This window comes from Sceloporus occidentalis, unplaced genomic scaffold (genome assembly GCF_023333645.1).
Source record: "Sceloporus occidentalis isolate IW3139 unplaced genomic scaffold, rSceOcc1.0.p SCAF_24, whole genome shotgun sequence".
Taxonomy (NCBI): Eukaryota; Metazoa; Chordata; class Lepidosauria; order Squamata; family Phrynosomatidae; genus Sceloporus; species Sceloporus occidentalis.
Genome location: NW_028317004.1, coordinates 2,809,614 through 2,832,269, shown reverse-complemented (window position 1 = coordinate 2,832,269; position 22,656 = coordinate 2,809,614). Strand labels below are relative to the sequence as shown.

General features: G+C 39.7%; 1 protein-coding gene across 1 annotated transcript in view; it reads right to left on the bottom strand.

The window, feature by feature from the left end:
* The window catches only part of LOC149300514 (methylglutaconyl-CoA hydratase, mitochondrial-like), a 96,140-nt gene extending 74,630 nt beyond the window's left edge, over positions 1-21,510 (bottom strand). The window contains exons 1-3 of the mRNA XM_089485191.1: positions 21,297-21,510; positions 10,527-10,594; positions 9,287-9,374 (exon numbers count right to left, since the gene is read on the bottom strand). Coding sequence (XP_089341317.1) covers positions 9,287-9,374; positions 10,527-10,594; positions 21,297-21,510 — 370 coding nt within the window. The remainder of the gene's footprint in view (positions 1-9,286; positions 9,375-10,526; positions 10,595-21,296) is intronic.
* Between the last annotated feature and the right edge of the window lie 1,146 nt (positions 21,511-22,656).

Genomic DNA, 22,656 nt, shown 5'->3' with positions numbered 1-22,656 from the left:
CAAGAATCCATAAAAACTCTGGTTCATTCATTTATAATTTCCCATCTTGAGTTGCAGCCCTACAAGAATCCATAAAAACTCTGGTTCATTCATTTATCATTTCCCATCTTGACTATTGCAACAATCTTCTGGTTGGCATTCCACTGTCTTGACTCTCTCCTCTACAGTCTGTCCTAAATGCTGCTGCTAGGCTTATCTTCCTTGCACGCTGCTCCTCTTCTGCTTCCCCACTCTGTGAAACCCTCCACTGGCTCCCAATTACCTTTAGAATTAAGTTTAAAATCCTGGTACTAACATATAAGGCCCTCCCTTACATTATTCCTCCATACATTTCTGCCCTCATAAGCAAATACTCTCCTACTCGAGCCTTACGTTCTTTCCATGGGCTAAGGCTCTCCTCCTCACTTACCACCTCTTATTTTTCCCGTCTACAAGATTTCACTCGGGGTGCCCCATATCTCTGGAATCTACTTCCACTGAACATTCAGCATTCATCTTCCCTCCCAACATTCAAGAAACATCTCAAAACCCACTTCTTCAGAGAAGCATACCATCTTAGCTGCTAGAACTTCCTTGTCATTGATACAACCACCACACTACCTCTCACCCATTCTCTGTGCCTTATGTTTGTCACCCCATTCCCTCAAGATTGTAAGCTTGCGAGCAGGGCTCTCTTCACCTAATGTATCGGTTTGTCTTAGTCTGTCAATTCTTGTCTTATCATACCCCTTGAATATATGTATTGTATTAAGCTCTGCGTAATTTGTTGGGGCTATATAAATAAAAGATAATAATATATGCCTAGCTATCAAACGCGTTTACAAATTGCTCTAGAAAAAAAGATTTTAGTGCAGATGGATCAGAAGATGGGCTTGTATTTGAGGTTCTATATTTATTTGATCCACATTACCACCACCATCTCACAGAATGGGGAATAAAAATAAAGTGAGATTTTTTACGCTGGCACAAATTATCCAAGCATTGCAAGGCGAGGGGCATCCTTGAGCTGCAGCTGGCTGTCCAGTTTGCCTTAAACTGGGTCTCTCAGAAGAGCTTAGCTTGTCAAAATACAGGCAGATCTGCCCATAAGCATTCTCAGAACAGGACAGTTATTACCCCATGCACAGTTCCTATTCACTAATTTACTATGATTATATAAACATGCAAAGAAACAAATTCTGAAAATAGACCGGGAAATCCTTTTAACAAGTATGATCAGAGGAATACATAAACATATTTAAGTTTGTAAATTAAAAATGAACATATATAGGGCTGCAACTAACGATTATTTTCATAATCGATTAGTTGGCCGATTATTTTTTCGATTAATCGATTAATCGGATAAAAAAAATGAATGTAAATTTTTCATTTATTTAAAATAATGTAATAAACAAATTATATTAAATACAAACAGCATAATAAAAAAACTTTGATAAAATGCATTTCTTGCCTTTATTTCGCAACCAGCCCCCCCCAATTTATGCACGTTTGAGCCCAGGCTTGCCACGCTGCCTCCCAGACATGCCACGCTGCCTCCCAGACATGCCACGCTGCCTCCCACATATGCCACTCCACGCTGCCCCCCACATATGCCACTCCACTCTGCCTCCCACATATGCCACTCCACGCTGCCTCCCACATATGCCACTCCACGCTGCCTCCCACATATGCCACTCCACGCTGCCTCCCACATATGCCACTCCACGCTGCCTCCCACATATGCCACTCCACGCTGCCTCCCACATATGTCACTCCACGCTGCCTCCCACATATGCCACTCTGCCTCCCACATACGCCACTCCACTCTGCCTCCCACATTTGCCACTCCACTCTGCCTCTCACATATGCCACTCCACGCTGCCTCCCACCTATGCCACTCCACGCTGCCTCCCACATATGCCACTCCACTCTGCCTCCCACATATGTCACTCCACTCTACCCCCACATATGCCACTGTGCCTGATACACCTTATACCCCGATACACCACTCCATACTCCCTAGACATGCCACACTGCCTCCCAGACATGCCACACTGCCCTCCCCACATATGCCACTCCACTCTACCCCCAGATATGCCACTGTGGCCCCAGATCTGCCTTATACACCCTGACACACCACTCTGTCCTCCCCAGACATGCCACACTGCCCTCCCCACATATGCCTTATATACCCTATATGCCTTATACCCCCAGATATGTCACTCCGTCCTCCCCAGATATGCCTTATACCCCCCAGATATCTCATAGTCCCCTCATAGAGTCACAGACCATACTTTTATAAATAAGTACTGTGTTAATCTTTACTGCCCCCAGGATTTAGATTCCCCTTAGTTTGCCCCCTTTATCTCTAACTGCACCTTAAGTTAACTTTAATAAATTAATAAAATTAACCCTCAGTCCTCATTAAATTAACCCTAAACACCCCATCAACCACAGTATCCCCTAAATTAACCCTAAACACCCCATTAACCATAACTGCCCCTAAATTAACCCTAAAGACCCCATCAACCACAGCATCCCCTAAATTAACCCTAAAGACCCCATGAACCACAACAGCCCCTAAATTAACCCTAAACATACCATTAACCAAAACTGCCTCAAATTAACCCCAAACACCCCATTAACCACAGCTGCTCCTAAATTAACCCTAAACACACCATTAACCATAGCTGCCCCTAAATTAACCCTAAACACCCTATTAACCATAGCTGCCCCTAAATTAACCCTAAACACCCTATTAACCATAACTGTCCCTAAATTAACTCTAAACACCCCATTAACCATAACTGCCCCTAAATTAACTCCCACCTCCCCTAACTTTCAGCAGCCCAAATATTAATTTTATACTTACAGTTAGATGAGTGTCACAGCCATGTGGTTCTGGCCTTCTGGGAGAAGGAAGGGGGCGGGGCCAGTTGTCACAGTGATTACAGGGAGGGACTGGTAAGTAGGAGCTGCTGCTGTGAGTCAGACTAAACGGATTATATAATGAGGGGTATTTTTCAGAGCGTTTGCTCTGAAAAAACCCTCATTTAATAATCGATAAAAATCGATTCAACTAATCGATAATGAAATTCGTTGGCAACGATTTTCATTATCGATTTTATCGATTAGTTGTTGCAGCCCTAAACATATATTGATCTACCATGAATAAACAAAATGTTCATCAACTTGCAACCTGTATATTTAACAACCTAGAAGGCACACATTTTAACACACACAATATTTTCCAGGAATTGCGTACCATCGTACCCATCCATCGGACTTTAATGCTCACACAGCCATGAAGGTCACGCCGCACATTAACAAGTGAGATGACGTGCATCTCAGATGCTCATTACTCAGTGCCAAGAAGTTGCTTGCATCTTAGCATTTTGTACACTTCTAATCCAGTTCTTAATCACCGATTCATACTGTATTTTTGAAAATGCCTTCAAGTGTTGTTACAGAAGGCAAGCTGAAAAAAAACCTTGAGGTAACATGACCTAATTCAGTTAAGAAACATCTTATGGTTTGCAATGTTGGGAATGTCAAGCGTCCGTGCTAACCCCCCTTTAGAGGCTACACATTCCAATGCAAAACAGAAATCAAATCTCATAGGTGTACTTTCAAGTTCATATAATAACCATGTCAAGAATCCTACGTGCAAAAAGACATACTTCCTTTACATGCTCTGATGAGATTAACAAACAATAGCCATAAGTCCTGCCAGTTAGTGCCTGCTTTGAAATGATACAGATCTCAGTGAATCGTGCATAACTGCTCCGCTTAGACTGCAGCGGAATATCAAAAGCTGGCGGAGAAACTAAAATACCATCATCAGCATACTGCTTCTGCGAAGGCAGAGACATGAGAAACAATCTTTCAAATCTATGTGGACAATAGCCCCCAGGAATACAACCATCTCCACTTCCAACCTTTACACGTTTACAAGTGGTGTAGGGGTTCAGAATGGAATTGTTTTGACATATCAGTGCTGATCGGAGCAACTGAAGTAAAAGGAGTCTTCAGTGACTACATAATGCCATGGGGGAGTACAAGAATTATGTAGGTTTTCCATCGCTTAACCCACCAATGCTAATCTTACCTGAACAAACAACTGTCAATTATTCAGCACGTTACTATTGCAGGGAATAGAACTTGGCAATAAACAACTTCCACCTTGGTCATCTTGGTGGATTCCAGTAAGCCATATCGATCATCCTTGTGCCATCAGACCTATACTGCTTGTCCTCAATAATGTAAAGAGTATCTAATCTCCTAATAATATAGACAGCATGAATCTATACTGTTCTTCGGAAGTATTAACCCTTTCACAGTTAGCCGACCATTTCGCTATGGGCTGTACTCATCAACATTTTCAAGAATTTGTATTAGAGTGGAATGGAATTTTGGGAATTAAGGTTATTTTATTCATCTATTGTTTTGTTTGGAGTTCATTTTAATTGTACTTCTTTATGATGGCCAAACACAGATTGTGCCACTAGCGACATGAAATGTTCGTAACACAGAAAAAAACAGCCTCGATTTGCTTAAAAGAAATACAGAGATTGGCATAAAATGAAATTGTTACAAAAACACCTAAACAGAGCAAAGCCTCTAAAAAAAAAAAAAAAAAAAGGTTAAAACCACCTTGGGCAAAACATGCTCGACAGACAGGGACCTAGGAGGGGCAAATTACCGGTTAAGATGATTCACAATCTACTTTATAGCACTATAAAAAAAAAAAGTGCATAACGTGTGTAGTAAAATTACACAATTTACAAACACAAATGAAATATAATACAGACAGTTTCATTTGTATTTAGAAAGGTTTAGTCAAGTTCATTAAACAAATGAAAGACCGTAAATATATGTGGTTATTTCAATAAGTAATGCATAGCTGTTTTGTCAGTAGTTTAGCAATCATACTAGTCTAAGTTTGATTTTAAATGTTTACATCACAGTGCTATTTTGATGGTACGGGCCTTAAATGCTAGCGTTTGCCTTACTTTCCATTTTAGTAGACAATGCCCAAGCACCGCTGTTACTACGTCTGATGCAGCTGCCCCCCCCGTCTAAAACACATGCACTTTAATGGCACCAACCACTGAAGAGACATTACACAGCTCAGTGGATTACAATGACTATTTAAATTGATAAATCATAATAATTCGATATTTACTTACTTACTATCATATGTGACAATCCAATATTAGCCCTTTAAAAGTCCACCACAAAGATTCAGACGTAGTGACTTGGTACTATGAAAACAATGACTTGTCAGAAGGTAAAGATATTATGTATTGAAATTGGGATTTAAAGCATAGGGAACATTCAGATATCATGTAATCAGAGTAAAGAATAAAGAAGCCAACCCCGGGCTGAAGGACTTTCAGAACCTGCCTCTGATATGTTGAGGTTGGACTCCTGGTCAAACCCTGGAAATGTAGCAATTATGATAAGGGCTGCCATCCAGTACTCTTTCCCTACCTCGATGATGTGTGCCAGTTGTTGCCATATAAGTATACTTAATAGTACTTGCATTACTACTTTATGAAACTATGTTTGTCATTTTATGTTGCAATGGTGTTATCAACCTCATTTATAAATATAAGTGTTTAAGAGATATTTCACTTCAACTGGCAGCATCAAATGACACATTTTTTTATAAAAAAAAAAAAAATTATACTTGTCAAATTATGTTGTCATATGGGAAACTGACAAACTTATCAAAAATAATTTGAGAACGTTACAGATGAAGCATGTTAATTTCACTACATCACGCTCCCTGTCAGAGAACAGCAATGTTGGGCATCTGGCCTAATTAACCAGTCATCTTGGCTTAGTGAGCTGCAAAGCAGGCATAACATAAGGGCAATTTGTAATTACTTGCAGAGCGCTATTAAAATGCTTAATATGGATAAATGTGCACTGAGGAGGACCATATATGATGGTGTGCTGGTTTTCTTTATAGTAGCACATAAAGCCTTGACCGGTGTATATGACTAACAAGTAGAGATTAAAATGAAAATTACCAGAGATTGATTTATAACATATATGTAATGGAGTAAATATATCCATAATCTCGTAAGAACAAAATTCATCCATATGCTTGACAATGTTCTTTATTTATTTATTTATTTATTTATTTATTTTTAATATAAAATATGTGTCATAGATCAAGGATACCCGGTCTCAATAGTGTAGGTTAATAGTGATTTGAAAGGGGGTGAAAGAGTTCTAGAATAAGAATGTCACCAGGAATTATGCTTAGAAAAACACAAAGCAATCCATTAAACCCCGTGTTTTTTATTTTCAGAAACTCCAAACAGGAAGCCAGAATTTTTTTTTAAAAGGCATAACATGAATGTGATCCTCATTAAGCTAAAAAAAAATAAATAATAAACATAGAATGGTATTTTGATGAGTCAAAGACATTGTAAATTTAGCGTGATATGCAGTTTTAGGGAAAGAAAATCTGTTGTTATCACATGATAAATTCAAACTAATCTGTGGTTCTGGAGCAAAAGGAAAAATCCGGCAGAGCAAAAAGACCAGACGATCTAAGAAATGTTCTAGAAACCTATAAGTGGTTCTGTACCACGACTTTAAGTGGCTAATTAAACTTTTTCTTTAAAAAAGCACCAAACTTTTAGGGTGCGGCCTATATACGGGGGCGGCCTATATCCGAGCCAATACGGTATATATATATCTATCTATATAATTACATGTAATTCTACTTTTCAAACAAATCTTTACAATAATATAATTATCAACCAGATATCTATTTCACATCACATGGCAGGCTTAAAGCACACTGGAAGAATATTTATAAAATGAAGGTTATATATGTATGTTATAAAGATGCAGGTAGGTTAACAATTAAACCATATAAGCAACTATGACAGGAAACCACCTAGACTATGGCCAAGGTTATTATACATGTTATATGTATAGGTGGGTGATAGTAATTGCTTATCGCTGATTTTGCCACTCAAAGGGATTAAGTTACCTCTTATTTAAGAGGGTCACAGAATACGTATACCACAGGACAGCCCTGCACAGGAGGAATAGGATTTACGTGCAGCGCAATAATGCGTCTGGCTTGTCAAATGATGGCCGTCCAGCTAGTACAGGGTTCAATATACTGGCATAATGAGAAGGGGAGACTGGTGCAGGCAGCCATGACGATCTGCCGCAGCGCTACCGTGATAGTGGCAGATAAAAGAAAGACTGGCACCTGATGGTGATTCTGGAGTCTGTAGCCGAATCAGACGCTGATTAGAACGTAGCAGCACACAAACACGATGAGCATATGTCTGCGACATCTTGTTATCCAGCTTGGTACGTTACATGTACATACATATTTATAACACCTTTTGTCTCATGTAAAAGTCTCGTGGGTAGCATAGTTGCAACAATATAACAAGAAATCCTTAATAGCAATTTAATCAGATGCTTTCTAATTATGAATGTGGCAAATCAATTACATGTACTTGTCACTTCACAGAATTAACTACTTGATGAAATACACAACCCCAGACCTTGGGGGTCATAAACAGGGCAGTATTTTGAACATCCCAGCTAGAACATGGTTAACTTCATTAACAATTAAGCTACTTGTTTTCAAAGAATGATACACAGAATAGAGTGTACTTTTGCAGCCCAGGTCAAATATCTGATCATATATATATATATCTCAAACAATGCTATTATATTTGGATTGCTCTTAACTCTCTCACTGCACTTCACTCGCAAATTTGTCCAACAAGAAGGTCTGACCTGGCTCTGTGTAAAAAGACGCCGAAAAACCTTCCCTGATTTTATTATACACACACATTATATTAGGGTAACCTTTTCTATCTATTACATCATTTTAAAATGGAAAAAAAAGTGTTAAAAATTACCATATCTCTCAAAGAGCAGGTGTTGGTTACATAACAAACTTTCCAACGCTACAAATGTTCACGGAAAGCATGACTGGATTTATCAGCTATGATTCAAGTTGGAGCCCATCTTTAACCCATTACTTTCACCTGGCTGTGTAACTCCTGCAGCACTCCGACTGCCCTAAAATATGTGTTGATGTAATTAATCCGGTTAAACGTGAGAAAAAATCCAATTCATGTTAGCAGCAACTCACTTTGTTTGCATGGTGTGGGTTACTCTTGAGGAACGGCTGCTAGAACAAAGCTTAAGCTTTTCTATAGATAGAACTCCTTAGTCTAGGGAAAAGTCAAAGAGGCTAACAGGAGAGAGTCCTTATCATGTAAAAGCACATGGAACGTGAATGGAAGTCAATCTATTTCTGTCACTCTTTAATCTTTACTTTAATATAACATTTGAACATGACAAAGGTTTGCACTGGGTAATTCTGGCACACTATCACTGAAAAGCATGCAGCAATTCACAACAATCTTCTATCCCTTATTAGCATATTCTAAGAAACAGACTTCGCAATTAAAGCACGCTATATGATTCATAAATCAGTTGCATAAGGTAATTTGTGGAGTAATACTGGGGAGGGCTTTACAATTATTATTTGCTCCAATATAAAGACAAAGAATCATACGTATGGAGCTATCTTAGTTCTCTTCACACTATACTTATAATTCCAAATTACAAGAATGAAAAATGCCAGTCTTCATTTGGTCTACAGAAATCGATCCAAGGGATGCTAAATCCATTTTAATCCATTTGTTGTCCATTTTAAAGTCTGGGGTGTGCGCATGTGCCCCCTTTATTCTTGAAATCAGACCCTTGTGTCAATTTTCCCTCTTTCAAAGCACCACTTGAACAGGACATAATGTTCATTTCAAGCCTCATGCTGTTGTTTCTCCTTTCTAAATGTGAGGAAATTTCCATTACATAAAAATGTACAATGAACTCAAGTGCCCAACCTACTCGCTGCATTAGGCAACTTTTAAAATGGACACCATAGGAAGGTCGCCAAACTCCAATAACCCTCTATATAGAAAACTTGAGGCCTTTTCCCTATTTTTGACTTCAGACGCTGGGCAAGAAAAGCAACTGACACGAGCTGAAGAAAATAAGATACTGGTTCAGGTACAAAGGAAAGCAAAATAAATTACGTAAGAGATTACAATTTTTATTATTCCAGAAAGTTTACATATTTGTTTCAGAACACTAATTATACACTACAAACCTTTTCTTTGGTTTTAGAATGTAATATGCACTGAAGGTGACCCATTCCCCAAGTCTACCAACATATTTATACTGGACACGTCTTCCTATAAAATGCTAACTAGTCTGCTAATTTTCAACAGTAACTAGGACTACCTACCAGCACAAAACACTCCCGGAACTTCACTCCGCAGGATTACTGTCCGTACTTTGTTATTGCTCTTCAGTGAATCTACTGCCTTCATCATCTATAAAACAATAAAAATAGAAGGGGATGAGTGCCACCAAGACCTCACACTATGCAGGGCTTTCATTCTCCATTGTTTGTGTTTATTATGTTTGATTTCTAAAGTAGTAGAATATTCCTCAATAATACTGAATTCTAAAGGCATGTAAATGGAGTTTAAATACATTTACAAAGGACTCTGTCTCCCATTCTGGCCCATTTTATCGCAAATAGGGTCTTTCAGCACATGCAGGCCCTCCTGCGGTCCACTGAGCTCACACCAAAGCATAACGCATGGACTAAGCCCACAGATGTATATGCTGGGGACTACATCAATGCAGAGACAGGGCCTCCCTGCGGCAGCAAGCAAGTAGGAAAATATTATAATATCTTTACTATATGTTTGCTAGCCATTTGACAGAGTATATATCATACTAACAGATCTAAAGATGAGTCCCTTTAAATGCACTTGTAAATACAGATACCGTTGTAGCTGGCTATGGTAATGGGGACGTGTAATTGATGGAAGTAAAGTGAATGGGCCCTGTGTCATCATGTTGTACAAATATGGAGCAAGTCGGGTAAATGAAACAATAAGGAGTTGGTTTAAAGGGGCACTCTAGTACATATGATTATGCACAATATGTTTATGATAGCTGAGTGTTCCTTTTAAATTATCGTTTGTTTGGGCCCTTGCCAATGCATGAAGAGATATATCAGAACTTCCCTGTTACATTGGCACTATTTCCCTGTGTGTTTGCTGGAGAGGTGCAAGCTTATCCATAACCCATAACTGCAGTCTTTTTTGGTAACTGCATCTATTGTTATTGAAAAAGGTTAGATCCAACTCACGGTCTCTTAGCAAAGAGGGGTTAATTTATTCAATACAGTCAAAATGTTAAAGTATTTCAAAGATCAGTTTGCAGGACTTCTTTAGAAATCTGTTTACAGGCAATATTTTTGGCATTTTCTATCCAGTGATGTCACGCCAACTGAAACATTACGTTAAACATCATAAGCAGTCATGAGTGTGCCTAGACTCGGAAGGAAAATCCAACTTTCCGACCATTTTAAAGATGGGGGGAAAAATTCAAGCAGCACTTCATATGTACTTAAAACATCGTATGTCTTATGTGTGTGTGTCTGTGTGCTATACAAGTATTTACAAACTTACCGATTTAACCAGATTTTTACTGATAGCATTTTTTGCTTGTGGTCTATTTATCCCCAGCACCACGATTCCTGTAGATAGGATGAAGAAGAAGAAGAAGAAAAGGTGTCAGTATGGACAGGTGGAGTAATTGAATATAAAGTAACTTGATTTTATTTATTTTTTTCACATTGCAACTGAAATCCCTCCGTATCTCGGGTTAAAAAACCTGCATTACAAATTCAACGACAGAAGGTGTTAATAAGTACAGGATGGTCTGAACTGGAGATAAATCAGTACAATGGTTATCATATAAATGTAAGCTGTACTAAATCATTTAACCTTAGAAAGAATCTGGCTAGCAAGAAGCCTTAACAGCAAAAGAGATTTGCTCCTGGTCCAAAATGTAAGCTTAGCCAGTGCTGGGTGTACAATTAACGCATCATAAAGTACAGGATCTATGGCGATCCTGACCCATGCACTTTCAAACCACCTGTTAATAAAAAGTAACCCAAGCCAAATATTACATTACTTTAGTCTATAAGATTACAGGACTGCAGATGTCAATCCTGGTAAATCTATGCACATTCCCTCACACGATACGCGCGCCTAAACGTCCTCCTGAGAACTCCAGCATGTGTCCTGACGCAATGGGAGATATGTATAAAAAGTGCTCTAACTACCTTAGCAACCAATCGGAAGGCTTCTTTAGCGATAAGACTTTTTGAACTTGTACAATAATAGCTATTTTTTAACTAACTGTATCGGTATCTCTTATTTCAAAACAGTTGTCAGCTACTCCTTTGAAAATGTATTTTTTTTTCTGATAAAACACAGATATATTATCATCATTAAAGGTGGCACGTCAGCAATAAAGAGGCAGGCAAAGGTTAAAACCAGGTACTGCTATTTTAATCAGGATTAATAAAATAAAACAAGTTTACTAAGAAAGCAAAGCAGTTGCTTGACAGACATGTGAAATCAGTTATGAAATTTTAACATATTACTGGAATAACAATACTATCAACAACTCTGTCTCAAAAAGGTCTACAACCCCATCTATTGCTATCGCGCAGAAGGAAAGAGTAACTTATCAGCAAGAGACACCCAGAGAAAGTAGCGTGTAACTTGTAAAGTACACGCCGCTTACTGAAATGTTCAAGCCACTCCAACTCCAGAGGGATTCAGAGCTCCGACAACGTTGTTATTTTGCATAAATATAGCAGGAGGCTTGGGTGGAATAACTGTTATGCGTCATTTTCCAAAGATACTCTTAGACTTGCATTACTTTCTATTAAGAACCGCCGTTCATAAAAAAAAAAAAAAAAAAAAATAATAACCGCCCGCTAAAGATGTTGCTCTACCTAGACAAAACATTGTGTTGCTTCCTTGTCCCCACCAATCTCCTAAACAAATAATGCACATTAAAGAACTTTGTATCTGCAGAATCCCCCATGCATTTGCAAGGGGGGACCATGACAATGTAAGGGTACAATTAAAAGGGAATACCACGTATCCCTTAAAGCAAATCTGTCATTGTGTTCTCTCCATTGAAGGTTTCATCACAATCTTTTAAGAAGCATATTTTCTCAGTTTCTATTGCAGTTATCAGCTTTCGTGTCACATGGCGGTTACACATCCCCAGAAAAAAATATGGCAAAATATGGCAAATATGGCAGCAAAATCTTTTACGATCATAAATTTATTTTAAAAGAATCTTGCGGGCATTCAAAAGCACTAGGAATAATTTTACCGCTGCTCTCGCGGTAGTAGTGTTAAATTCAATATAACAGGTGGAACAGCTCCTTTAATAGAAAAGTGAGGGCTACGTTTTTAGCCCTTTTTTTAAAACAGATATGCAATCTCCATTTACGTTATATCTACGTTATATCTAGAGCTAACGGACATGTGCCCTCAGAACCACAACACACCACACACACAGGCATGCTGTACAGTTAACGTAGCCTTTGTGCGACCCTGCAATTAATGTCTTTTAGACTTCTTTACTCTCGTGTCTGCTTCTTTCTTTGCCTTCGCTCGGCCGTCACCTACCTAGCATGGAGGATGCGAAAGACCCATCGTTCACAATAAAATCACACACTACAAATTATGGGCCCACTCCATCAATTCATTAAATAGCTTTAAAAAGAAATTCACATGCTGTGCTAGGATGCTGTGTTCTGGGCGGACTGTACATCCTTTTCAGAAAAAAGGGAAGAAAAAGGGAAAAAAAACAGAACGCGTTTATACAAAAGCAAAAGGCTAAGTACATATTTAGCTGTTTGAATATTCCTTTTAAGTTGCAACATTCTCTAAAAAAAATGAGGTTGCTATGGTAACACCTTCTGCTTTTTGTCAAAATTGTTCCCAAGCTGAAGCAGTAACCACGACGCGTATTATACCTTTTTGGACATCACCTACTCCAGAGTGGATTTCAATAACACAGAACATCGAGTGGCTATTATGCGTAAAACTCAATGTGCCTCTGTTACGGTACATACTTCTAAACGAAAGGAACAAATTACTTCCATAAGGCTCCACCTAAACAGGGGAAACGGAATGTTACTCCTTTAATGGCCCTATGGCGATATCGCAGCACTAAAGACAAGGAAAAGACTTCTCTTCTGCCATCGCCAGGGGAGATGTGGACAGTGTGATGGCAGTTCTTGGGTATATATTTATTTGCTGAAAACAGAGAAAAGAAGGTGAACTCTTCCCTTCTTTTTTGTTTCCTAGAACCTCATAAAATCTCTAAAATAGCATACAGCGCTGTAAAATGTGCCGGCACCATATAAACAAAAGGTAACAAAATACACTGAACTTCATTACATTTCTATAAATATAAAAACAAAATATTTCTTTGATATATTAAACATTATTAACGAGCAGGAGCAAGTCCATAGGGCAAAATACACGTTGATGCCACGCACACCCAGGAGTGGGCTGAGGAGCTCCAATACCGATGGTGGCTTACGGGAACATTGAGTCTAACGTTCAAATGATTTTAAAATACTCAGGGTCATAATTTTGAATGCTCCCATTGTGCCTATACATTGCTGAATGTTCTAATGACTTTAAGTGGTTGTCTAACTACAGAGGACTGAATGCTGCTTTGTTTATTTCAGAGAACAGTGTTTTTGTTTTTATTATTATTATTATTTTGTTGTACTTATTTTTTTTGTTTTTATTAATATTATTTTGTTGTACATATTCTTTTGTTTTTATTATTATTGTTATTTCGTTGTACGTATTCCCTGTGTTAGGAGGTATGCACATGGGTTGGGGTTAGATTTTTTTCTTCTTACCTGGGAGGGGGAAATGATAATAAAAACACCCGATCAAGTCTAAACAAAAGCGCTCTCTCTATTTCTCACGAGCAGTACTGCAAATTAATTTCTACATTTCACATATCAATTTACCTTTTCTCTACTCAATATACTTCCACCACCACATGCTAGTTTCCACTTTGGCTCGAACCTTTGGATAAGGAATTTCATTCACTATCATATATAAATAAGTATGATGTTATTGGAGGGGGGTGCCTCCCAAAATCCTACATCTAGTCGTCAATAACACTGTACACCAACATGCAGCAATCAATAAATTATCGTTTATGCCGGAGCAGATACTATAATAATACCTAGAATAATGGCAATTCACCTTGGGGGTAACACTGTGTCATTTGCAAGTAGAGAGCATTAAGCGAATGATTAATTCTCCTGGCTCCAGGCCCGGACTGGGACAAAAAATAGGCCCGGGCATTTCAGACTGAGCAGCCCATTTTTATGAAAAAACATATATGTACATACACATACATAATACTTGGTCATTCAACATGGGAAGCCTGAAGGCACAATTTAGTGCGACTAATCCATGAAATAAATATTATAGAGTAAATAACAGAATACCTTATCTTTTCCACTATTTCAGGGTGATTTCAGGGCCTTGAATGTTTTGTCCCCTGAAGTCACTACAACTTCAAGTGGGCATTTTATCTCATCGGATAAGCGAAAAAGGAAAAAGTTCCTACTGTAAATTAAGGAAACAGATAACCAAACACACACACCAGGACAGGCTTTTCCACACCAACACCCAGACACACACCCCAGGACAGGCTCTGCCACACCGACACCCAAACACACACCAGGACAGGCTCTGCCACACCGACATCCAGACACACACACACCAGGACAGTTAAAAAAGAAAAAAATGGTCCAGCACTCAACTCCCAGGAAGCTGGGTGCTATCAGGAAAAAAGGGACAGCATAAACCCTCTTGAAGTATACAAACACAGAAAAGAACCCCAGCACTCCAATCAGCTTCCAGTCCTTAGGTTACTTTATTCACAGAATGCAAAACAAAAAAGCAACGTTTCGGCCAAACAAGGCCTTTTGAGCTTGACAAAGGCCCTGTTTGGCCGAAACCTTGCTTTTTTTGTTTTGCTTTCTCTGAATAGAGTAACCTAAGGATTGTAAGCTGATTGGAGTGCTGGGGTTCTTTTCTGTGTTCGTACACACACCAGGGCAGGCTCTGGCACACCAACACCCAAACACATACCCCAGGACAGGCTCTGCCACCCCGATACCCGCATCCGGAGGGTTTCCACGGACGCTTTCCCTTTGGTATTGATTTATGTGATGGCTGCAGCTGGCCCTCTTGTGTATTGATGCTGCCAGCCCCCACGTGTATTTAGGCACTCAAGAGAGCCCCCATTGTGTATTTATGCCCCCAGCCAGCCCCACTTTAGTATTGATTTATGTGATGCCCCAGCCAGCACCCGATTGTGAATTAATGCCCCCGCACCCTTGCGTATTGCCCCGACAGCTAGACCCACATTGTGTATTTATGCCAGCCACCCCCCCCCTTTAGTATCAAATCAGACCTGGCACCCAGATCTGCCTAGGACCCAGATTGGAAGAATAGGACTTGCCATCTTTGCCACCAAAACAGCCCGCCTGTGGCATCTTTGCCACCAAAACAGCCCGCCTGTGGCATCTTTGCCACCAAAACAGCCCACCTGTGGCATCTTTGCCACCAAAACAGCCCGCCTGTGGCATCTTTGGCCCCAAAACAGCCCGTCTGTGCCATCTTTGCCACCAAAACAGCCCGCCTGTGGCATCATTGCCACCAAAACAGCCTGCCTGTGGCATCTTTGCCACCAAAACAGCCTGCCTGTGGCATCTTTGCCCCCCCTTACACATCCATGCTATCACACACACACATATTAATTCACAAATATTTATTCACTAATTCACAGATAATCATTCACTCATTCAGATATTCATTCATACATTGATACTCATTAATTCCCTCATTCAGATACTCATTTACATATACTCATTCACAAACATTCATTCACTCACTCCTTCACAGATACTCATTAATTCACTAACTCAATCTCAAACAGTGGCGACTCTAGAAACAATATATAGGGGGGGCACACAACATACCACAGTCAAACTGGGGGGGCATTAATAATTTCCACCAGTAAATCATACCACTGAAAAAACACACACACATATATATATATATATATATATTGCCAAAAGTAATGTGCTATGGAATTATACTTTTGTTATTGGCCAATACAATACTTGTACATTCAACATGGGAAGCCTGAAGCCACAATTTAGTAAGACTAATCCTTGAAATCCTTTAAACAACACAATACCTTAACTTTTGCACTAAATGATTTCAGGGCCTAATATTAGATCCTGCTGCTGATATATATAAATATTAGATCCTGCTGCTGATATATATATATATTAGCCCCTGCTGCCCATATATATTAATATTAGCCCCAGTTGCCAATATATATATTAATATTAGTCCCTGCTGCCGATATATATATAAATATATATATAAATATTAGACCCTGCTGCCGATAGCAGGTATAGATCAACACATTAACACACAAACCCAGCTTTGCATGTATAGATCAATTGAAATTCACTTGTGATCTCAGCACTGAAGGTATATATCAAATAAACTGAATCAGACATACAAATCCTGTATTTCCAGGTATACACTAATAATATATGAAATGTAGCATTGCAGGTATAGATCAAATAAATACATGGAAACAGCATTGCAGGTATTAATCAACTGAACAAGACATACAAACCCTGTATTTGCAGGTATACATAAATAATGTATGGAAACATAGCATAGCAGATATGGATCTACAGAAGAACACACAAACCCAGCTTTGCAGGTACAGATCAATTGGAATTCACATAAAAACACGGCATTAAAGGTATATTTAAAACCCCTAAATTACAGGGATAGATCACAGGTTGCACACCCCAACCACGCTGCCCACATAGAACCTGGTCAGCACCCAGACAACACACATAAGATTTGCCATCTTTGTCCCATATACACCCTGCCTGTGCCATCTTGGTGCCCAAGGCTCAAACATCCTGCTAGTGCCATCTTTGCCCTTACACAATTATACATCTATGATACACACAAACACATTAACTCATGCTCTCCCTCATTCAGACAGTTCATCCACATATTAACTCATGCTCTCCCTCATTCAGACAACTCATCCACATATTAACTCATGCTCTCCCTCATTCAGACAATTCATCCACATATTAACTCATGTTCTCCCTCATTCAGGCAATTCATCCATTTTAAGAAACTACACCCCTTGGAGCTTCAAATGAGGGGCTACATGTATTTCTAGGACAAAAGTTGAGTGCACAAATAATGATGGAATATGTCGCTTTGGCTAGAAAATATGTTTTTTCTAACCATAGCGACATGTTCATTTTTGTCTTGCGCACTCCAGGTTTGTACTAGGAACACATGCAGCCCCTCATTTGATGCGCCAAGGGATGTCGTTTTTGCAAATGTGTACTTTTTGTGCCATAATTTAACTTCCTACGTGAGCAGTAATGCCACGTCAAGGCTTTAACCCTAATTACTGACCATTCACACGCCTTTCATATCTCCATTCACTCGCAGAAGCACACACCATTCTTTCCCGTTACAATCCCAAAGAAATGATGGTAAAGGGAGAAAAAAAAAATCACTTTTACAGCAAAAATAAGTTTTGCAGTAAAAATGCAAGGCGCTCCAGGGATGATATGGTTACTCACGTACCACACAGGCTAAATGGCTGATTTTAATAATATTTGCAGTTCATCAGGATTTCAAAAATTGCCTCCCTCTACCGTTGGCTAAATTTAACCCCATGATCAAAGGCATAATAGGATTTAAAATTAGTATCGGCCATTTTTAAAAAGGGAATGTAACTTTTTATAGCTATATGATCACTGTGGTAACATTGGCTACCACAGTGATCATTTAGCTAGAATACTTAAACTTTTTAGTTAAACTACTTTATGTTTAAATAATTTAATTTGGGGGTCTCTAGGCAATTTTGATCTTTTTTTATCTGCCTTTAGAGACCCCCAAATCCATTTTGTTAAAATTTTTATTTTTTTAACTTAATATTTGTTATTCTTTTTTTACAATCTATATATGTTGGGGGTATGTAGCTGCTTAGATGCCTGAGCATGCCCCCATACCTCTTTAACTGACAATTGTCAGTTGTTAATAAGGTTGAGCGGTGACGTCATCGCGTCATTGCGCGAGACGGCACCGGGCAGATCGGGTGGCCCCGGTGATGCCCTTCACTTTGAGGGGCAGATCGCCGGGGTAGGTGGTGATGGAGGTCCACAGACCTCCATCAAGGTAAAGTAGTGCTACTGACGGCAAGGTGCCGTCGTTAGCACCTGACTGGGACTGTCCTGGGTGGTTACAAATTCGGCGGGGGGGGCAACAGGGAAGCAGATGCAGATGCGCAGCAGGGTCATGTGACGTACGCCACGTACGTAACGTGATTCTGTTGGACTCCTGCGTCCCCGGCTCGCGCGCGTCTACCCAGTAAGTAGCGGGCCCCGCGGAATTGATCGTGGGGGTTGCCCAGGCCCCCTAGAGTGGCGGGCCCGGTCGCAGTTTTTGCAGGATTAAGGGGTAGGTGCCCCTTTTGTCCTGCGTTATAGACGGTCGTAGAGGCCGCATAGGCCCAGTCAGTTCGGTCTTGACTGGGAGCTTCAGCTCCATCAGCCCCTACGTGAATCCGGCCCTGGGCCAGCCGGCCCACCGGGCAAATGACCGATGGCCAGTCCGGGCCTGCCTGGCTCCCATGAGTTGCTGCTGAGTTCAATGGGGAGTGAAAAAAGATTACACTAAAGAGAAGTGTTAGTCCTTCTTAACGTCGGGAACTGGGTACTGTGGCCAGAATCAAGCAGGGATAGAGGTCATGTTAAGGAGGAAATACCATAAGTTAATCAGCCAGCTATCCAAGGTCACAGCGGTAAGGTTGGAAATGAATGACCTGCATTAGACACGCTTGCACAAAGTAATAAGTATCTTTAGAATACATGTCAGGCCCAGACTTCTCCCCCAGTAAAAATTAAGTACACAACCAGCATTCTTAAATGAGAAACGTGGCAATAAACTAGCACACACAATTAAGGGGGAGCTTCCCGCAGGTCTGAATCAATTATATGGTGGGCTATGCAGTTATTGTTAATCTGTAACTGAGCTCAGTTGGTCAGTTAGTAACGGATTTAGTTAGGAATTAACACCGTTATTAAAATAGTATGAATAAATGGGAGATCTTTCTTAAGAATACATGACAGCAGATATCCCGCAACCAACAAATGATTACTTGGACATCTACTTGGAATCCACCGACTTATAAAGTAAATATAGTATCTTGTCTACGACTCTCATAAACTGTAGGATATTTGAGGGACTGAGGCAGGCAACATTTTTGTTGATTTAGCAGAAAAGAACCCACAAGTAAACAATGTTTGAAAGATGTTATTGTTCCTTGGGGAACAGCTTCTTCAAAATGTTAATGTCATCAAATTCCAGTCAACTCTTAAGGGTGTTCACTGAGTTTTAATTATTACATTAGGTAACGAGAACCCCATTCGCTTAGGTTATTCTTAAGGGTCTCATGGAAAAATGGTCATTTTTTTCTTTAAACACGTACCTACAGAATGGTAGAGTAGAACGGAAGAAAACATGGGTTTATTAAATTTTGCTCTGCAGACCAGGAGGCCGGCACTGTGTCATCACACTAAGCGAAAGAAGCCCTGCTTATCAAATAAAATACTTTCCCACATATACTTTCAAATAGTCAGAGTGTCGGTTGGTGATTAAGACAGAATCATTGTCTTGTTTACCACAAGGCAGTATAATAAAGATATTAGATTGGGCGAAGATAACAGAGCTAGAACACATACAAATGACTAATAAACAATTGTTTGAAAAATTTATACAAAAATGTGAATTGTTTAAACAAAAACAAAAAAAAAACAAAAAACCATCACAATACTTTCAAAAGTTAATTTTAACGTGAAAATAGTAATAAAAAAAATAGTGGAGCTTCCCTTCAGAGCAGTATGGATGATGATGATGACGATGGACCAGTTAACACCTTTTTTTTTTTTTTTTAAAGGAGCAGTAACACCTTTTTTTTTTCCCCAGGGATTAGTAAAAAGTTAATTTACTATCCTTTCTCCTCTCTCAGAAGCACGGCCAATCAAGCTGCTGTGACAGGAAGCTTAACAAGCAATTTCTCTCCTTTACTGTTCTAAGGTAAAATCAGGTCATTCTCTGCAGAGGCAGTTAGTGACTATAGTCGACTGGATCACTGTCTACAAGCAGAAAGTGCCAGCTCCTCTGATCTTGTTAGTACAAGTACACGCTGCTTTCTGAAATGTCCAATTGCATTGTAAACACATGGCCTTCTTCAAAAGGACCACTTTAAGCACCAGCGGAACTCAGTGGGGGCACTACTGCATAACTGAAGCAAGGAGGAACGTGCCGCTCATTTGTGGTTAGGTCTCTGATGGGCTGCTCACATCAGTTATCACTTCTTTCTGCTAAGTTTGGAATTTTCCTAGATCATGTGGGACCCTACCCTCATGACCGGATATAATGGCTTACCTTTGCCAGTAATTATCAAATCAAACAATCCTAAAGTAGGTACATGTCTCTGATGCACGTGCCTTTGATGCACAAAAGGTTGGCGGATATATGTGGATATATTTATCCACAAACCATTCTCATAGGACGTCTAACATTGCATTCATAATGGAAATTATATTGGTTTGCCCTAATTATCCATCCTACTCCCTAAGATTGTAAGCTCACGAGAGGGGACCTCAGAAGCCCACCATTCCTGACAGGAATCTTTTTATAAAGTATCATATTAATGGCCGCTCACGGGCAGGGTTCTTAATAAATAAAAGGTAATAAAGTGATCTTCGTCACAGTGACCTGTTTTTATCTCTGCATCAGAAAATGTTGCCTGAATATCAACACTTCAAAAAAATAAATACATTTATTTATACGTATGAGAATAGATTAATATATTTGTCCTGCAAACATGGCCGGGGCATACTGCTGAATCACATTGTGGTCGCACAAGAGAGCTCAGTTATTTTCATTTTTTAAATACCTCACAGTGACAAGGATTGCATTAAAATGTCATACTTCTGCAATATGTCGAGATAATGATGATGGAGAGATGAGGGAGCATTTGAAAAGCAAAGGAGTGAATATGTTCGACAGAAAGTAGATGTATATATAAAAAAACAATAGTATAATAATCTTTAACTGTCATATATATATATAAAAATATTTGCAAAAGTCCTTCAAACACAAACGTCACAGACCTAAGAATGGCTCACTAGGTAAAGGAAGTCCCTTTGCTAATATAGCAGAGGAGAGAGTGCGCAGGTCGTGACGTCACGGAGTTACCTTGTTGCTCTCCCTCCAGGTATTTGACCCTCAGCTCGTCCTCGCCCTTCACCTCTGAGCTGAACAGGCGCCCCCTCTGGACAAACCCCTGCAATGCCAACTGAAGCTGCCCCCTACGTAAAGGGGTTCGATGGAACTGCCACGAGGCGGCGCGTACTGCCACACCGGCCCCACTGCACCAGCCCAAGACCCTCAGTCCATGCAGAGCCGCCATCCTGGGTGACGTCACTAGAACGCCGCCACTGCAAGTTCAGCCGCTCACCTAGCGACACTGCTGTAGGCTTGTGTATTTGTTATTGTTCATAAAGCTTGTTTAAGAAAAAAAAGGTTGCTTCTAGTAATAGCAACGAAGTGTGCAAGTGTATTCTGCATTCCTAAGACAAATACACCAGCTGCAATGGAATTCTTATTTAATAATAATTAGAAATGTATATCAAACAATATAAAAGACAGTAATTCTATAAAATGGTTTAAAATCTCAGTCTGTGATCTGGATTCTGTAACTCAAGCAGACTGAAAGCATTAAAGTCTGCAAAAAGGGTTCAAATATGTTGAGATTATTTTACAATGAATAAAAGCTGGAGTTTTTTATATGACAAATGGTTTTGCACACCCTAGGGCTGTACACTGGGTGTGGATTGCAAGCAGAACTTAACTCACGTTCCACTCTGGGTGATTCTTTTATTTTTGTTTGTGTTATTTTTATGAACCAAGTAATCATGGGATATTAGGGTTTATTCATTAATATTACAACTTAGGTTCTAAGAATTCACAACAATCTTTTTCTTTAGCAGCGCTTTTACATGTTTCTCGCCAACGCGGGCTCTACTGCCCATGTTCGCAAGTGCAGGCAATAAGGGTGCTGAACAGGCTATGATGCCATCCATCTGAAAAGGGAGGCCCCAAGTGGCTCTGCTTAGCGTTTGACGTGCGTGACTCTAACGGATATTTAAAAAAATGATTGGGCTGTTACTCGGAACAGTCATGCTCAGTACTACATGTCCACTTTCCAGGGCTTCACATGGAATCAAACTTTTAACAAAAAAAGCTAAGAAGCCCTCTCAGTTGAAGATCCTCACCACCAGTGTAGTCCAAAAGTAAAATATAGTCACCATCTAATAACCTTAATGATATCGGAGAGAGGCAAGTTTGAGGCAGCAGATGAACTGGTACTGAGGATGTAAAACAGACCTCCACAATGGTAATCTTAGGATTTGTAAGACTGCAGAGATACAGCTAGGATCACATCCTCAGGCCGTACCTCAAACCATAAAACAGATCATCCCTTCAGGGCAACCTACAGGAGAACGAAGCAGATCACATGCTAAAAAAAGAGCGGTTTCAGAGACACCCCTTCTTT